Here is a 2,918-nt window from a genome sequence, read left to right on the forward strand (position 1 = left end):
TCAGAAAATTGCCATATCGCTGCCTTTATTCACGTATTTACAAATGTATTTTATTGACTTAACTGAATTACAGGACTCCACGTTGATATGTGCATTGAATGATTTCGAAAGGATAGGAGAGTAGGGCACAATCCATCGGTTATCAACTTCGAAATCAACGTTATTGATTTTGTTAGTTGTGGTGTATCCTCCATCATTCGGTTTTCGTCGTCTGTACAACGGATAACCGTCGCCACCAGTTTGTGTTTCTTGCAGCAGCTGGCGTGGATACTTTTTGGTACATTTTCCGTCTTTCATGCATGGCGAGTGTGGGTTGTGTCTCCCACATGGTCCGTGAATCATATTTTTTTTCACAATTTCAAATAATTCTGGATCTTCTTCTGCGTTGGGCAGCTCAGCAGTAATGATATCATCAATTTGAGTTGGAACAATTTTTTCAACCAACCAAATTAAGATATGAGCATGTGGTAGACCTCTTTTCTGCCATTCGATGGAATACATCCAACAGCGAGTTTCTCCATATATGTGGTTCTTAGTGATGCGATCCATAAAACGTATCAATTTTTGTTTGAAAACTCTCGCTGTGAAGTCATGCCGATCAGATGGTTGCTGGCCAGGCAAAAGTAAATCTTTGATTTCACACCAAGATGGATTGCATGTGAACGTGATGAAAAGATCTGGACGTCCATATCTGCGAACATATTTCAGAGAATCCTCAGCATATTCTTGCATATGTCTTGGACTTCCAGTATACGAAGCTGGAAGTATAACCGTTTGTCCAATGTTACCAATTGTTCCATCATTCGCGATTGCATCTCGCAAATGAATATAATCTTCGACTCGAAGCTTCGATTGATTGTAACGAATGTAATTGAGTCTTTCGCTTTCTACTTTGGCGTACATATCAACGATGAATTGTTGAAAAACATGACGACACTTTAAGATATGGTTGGATTGTTCGGCTCGAATCATGATGCGATATGCATAAAAATCCATACAACTGACTTTTTTCGTTGTCGCAGCACCTGTGACGGGATGAGTTTGATACAATTCGAAATGATAACCGTCTTCTCCTCGCGGAAATAGAATTGAATATTGAAGTGCGTCGTACGATCGATGTGTTTCGGCAATACGTTGCTTGGTTTGATTTCGCCTGCTGATAGCAATATCTCGCCGAGTAATTTCTGTACCGACAATTACAGCTGCTACTTCAGGGGCTATTGGAGCATTGAAGCGTCTTTCATGCTCATTCGATGGGGTTTTGTCTGCTCTGATAATGAGTTTGAAGTCATCCGCTCTTACATTCTCCAATGCGGATTTGAAATCTCGGACCAAACAGTTGTGCTCGTGGAATAATGCTCGTAATTCAGCAGTAATCTTTCGATCTGTTGCTACACTAAATGCGCATCGTCGATCAATCTCCTTCTCCACATTGTCCATGAAATAAATTTGCAAAAATTGCCGGTCTTCTTTGGATACTGGAAGGAGTGAACCAATCTGATGATACACTTGTCCTTGCACTTTAAATGTGGGCATAAAATTATTATATCTCACAATATTCGTCGCTCCAAACGATGTCATCTGAAAGCATGAGTTGTATTTCCGAATATGCTGTAGAAAGTGCTCCTGCAACGTAAGTGAGCAGTGGTTCTGGTGGTTCAGTCAGTGGTGGCAAACTGATTTTGCCATTGGAGCAACACATGCCAGGCGCTTCTTTTTGAAACTTCAAAGCGCGACAGTGTAGACACAATTTAGTCATCGGACCAATGACAACATCGCGGTGCATTTTGTAGTCATAGTGTTTATCGTAATTGAACGCTGCTTTCTTGAGATCGATTCTTGTTCTTGATCGAGTCTGCCGTGAGCGTTCTGCTTCACGTCGTGTGTCTCGCTCTTCTGGTGTTGCAGAAGCTCTTGACGCAGACGCTCTTGCTCGAAGATCTTCAACACGTACGTCATGCTGTTGTGATGTTTCGGCAACTCTTGACGTAGAAGCTCGCACCTCTACTGGCTGCCACTTGCTGCGCATGTCTGGTTGATATTCCAATGTTTGATTTTTTGGGTGGCATTTTCAATAATCTCTAGTAATTCACTCTTTGTTATTACTGAGGATTGTAGACAGTGAACATCACTAATTATTTTCTTTTGCGGTCAATACGATTTTTGTTGAAATACCAACGAAAACAATGTTGTCATTGGTGCCGCCATATATCTAATACTTGCTAACTCTTCAGAAGTAACATAGAAACGGTGTTCACGGACAAAGGGAGACGGAAGATATTGCTTTCTGTCTAGAAAAGTACTGAGGGTCTGTGCGCACGTACACAAAATAGAAGCGAACGTATGAAATGTCAAAACACATCTAGTCACGTTATCGACTAAAAATCAAGCAAGTACGAGTATATGAGCAGTACTGTTTGGTACTATAGAGAGACAAAGTGGTCCGATATATTGCTCTGCCGTTGTGTTTTCGGACTTTTTTGAGGCCTGATAGCAATATAGTTACAAGTTACAATTTCCGTGTAGCTGATATAAACTCTTTACATCAAGCTTTGATAGACCAAGACTGGACACCAACTGACAGGAGTGTGGATGTTAATAATTCATGCGATAAGTTTTATGGTATCTTATATAGTATTTTGGATAAGTTTGTACCGAAGCACATAAAGCGTAAATTCACATATCCCCCATGGTTCACTGTAGAAATCATAAAAAACATTAATCAAAAATTTCGGGTAATTAGAAGATATAGGAAGTACAATAATTCTGACGACTTAAAACTATTTAAGGAGCTACGAAAACAAATTAAAATAAGAGTATCTGAGGAATACAAAAAATTTAACGCAAAAGTTGAAGCAGAGATCAGCAATGAACCTAGTAATTTCTGGAAATATGTAAATCTAAAGAAAGGCAAAAGG

The 2,918-nt window shown here is 39.8% G+C and overlaps 1 protein-coding gene across 1 annotated transcript; it reads right to left on the minus strand.

Moving 5' to 3' along the window:
- On the minus strand, nucleotides 1-2,029 carry LOC135129106 (uncharacterized). The gene is made up of 2 exons (XM_064056187.1): nucleotides 1,555-2,029; nucleotides 1-1,478 (listed from the first exon to the last, which is right to left on the minus strand). Exons 1-2 carry the CDS (start codon nucleotides 2,027-2,029, stop codon nucleotides 1-3), a joined length of 1,953 nt encoding a protein of 650 aa, XP_063912257.1.
- Nucleotides 2,030-2,918: the final 889 nt, after the last annotated feature.

Source organism: Zophobas morio, unplaced genomic scaffold (assembly GCF_036711695.1).
Source record: "Zophobas morio isolate AGI-343-1 ecotype UQ-CSIRO unplaced genomic scaffold, CSIRO_AGI_Zmor_V1 ptg000014l, whole genome shotgun sequence".
Lineage (NCBI taxonomy): Eukaryota > Metazoa > Arthropoda > Insecta > Coleoptera > Tenebrionidae > Zophobas > Zophobas morio.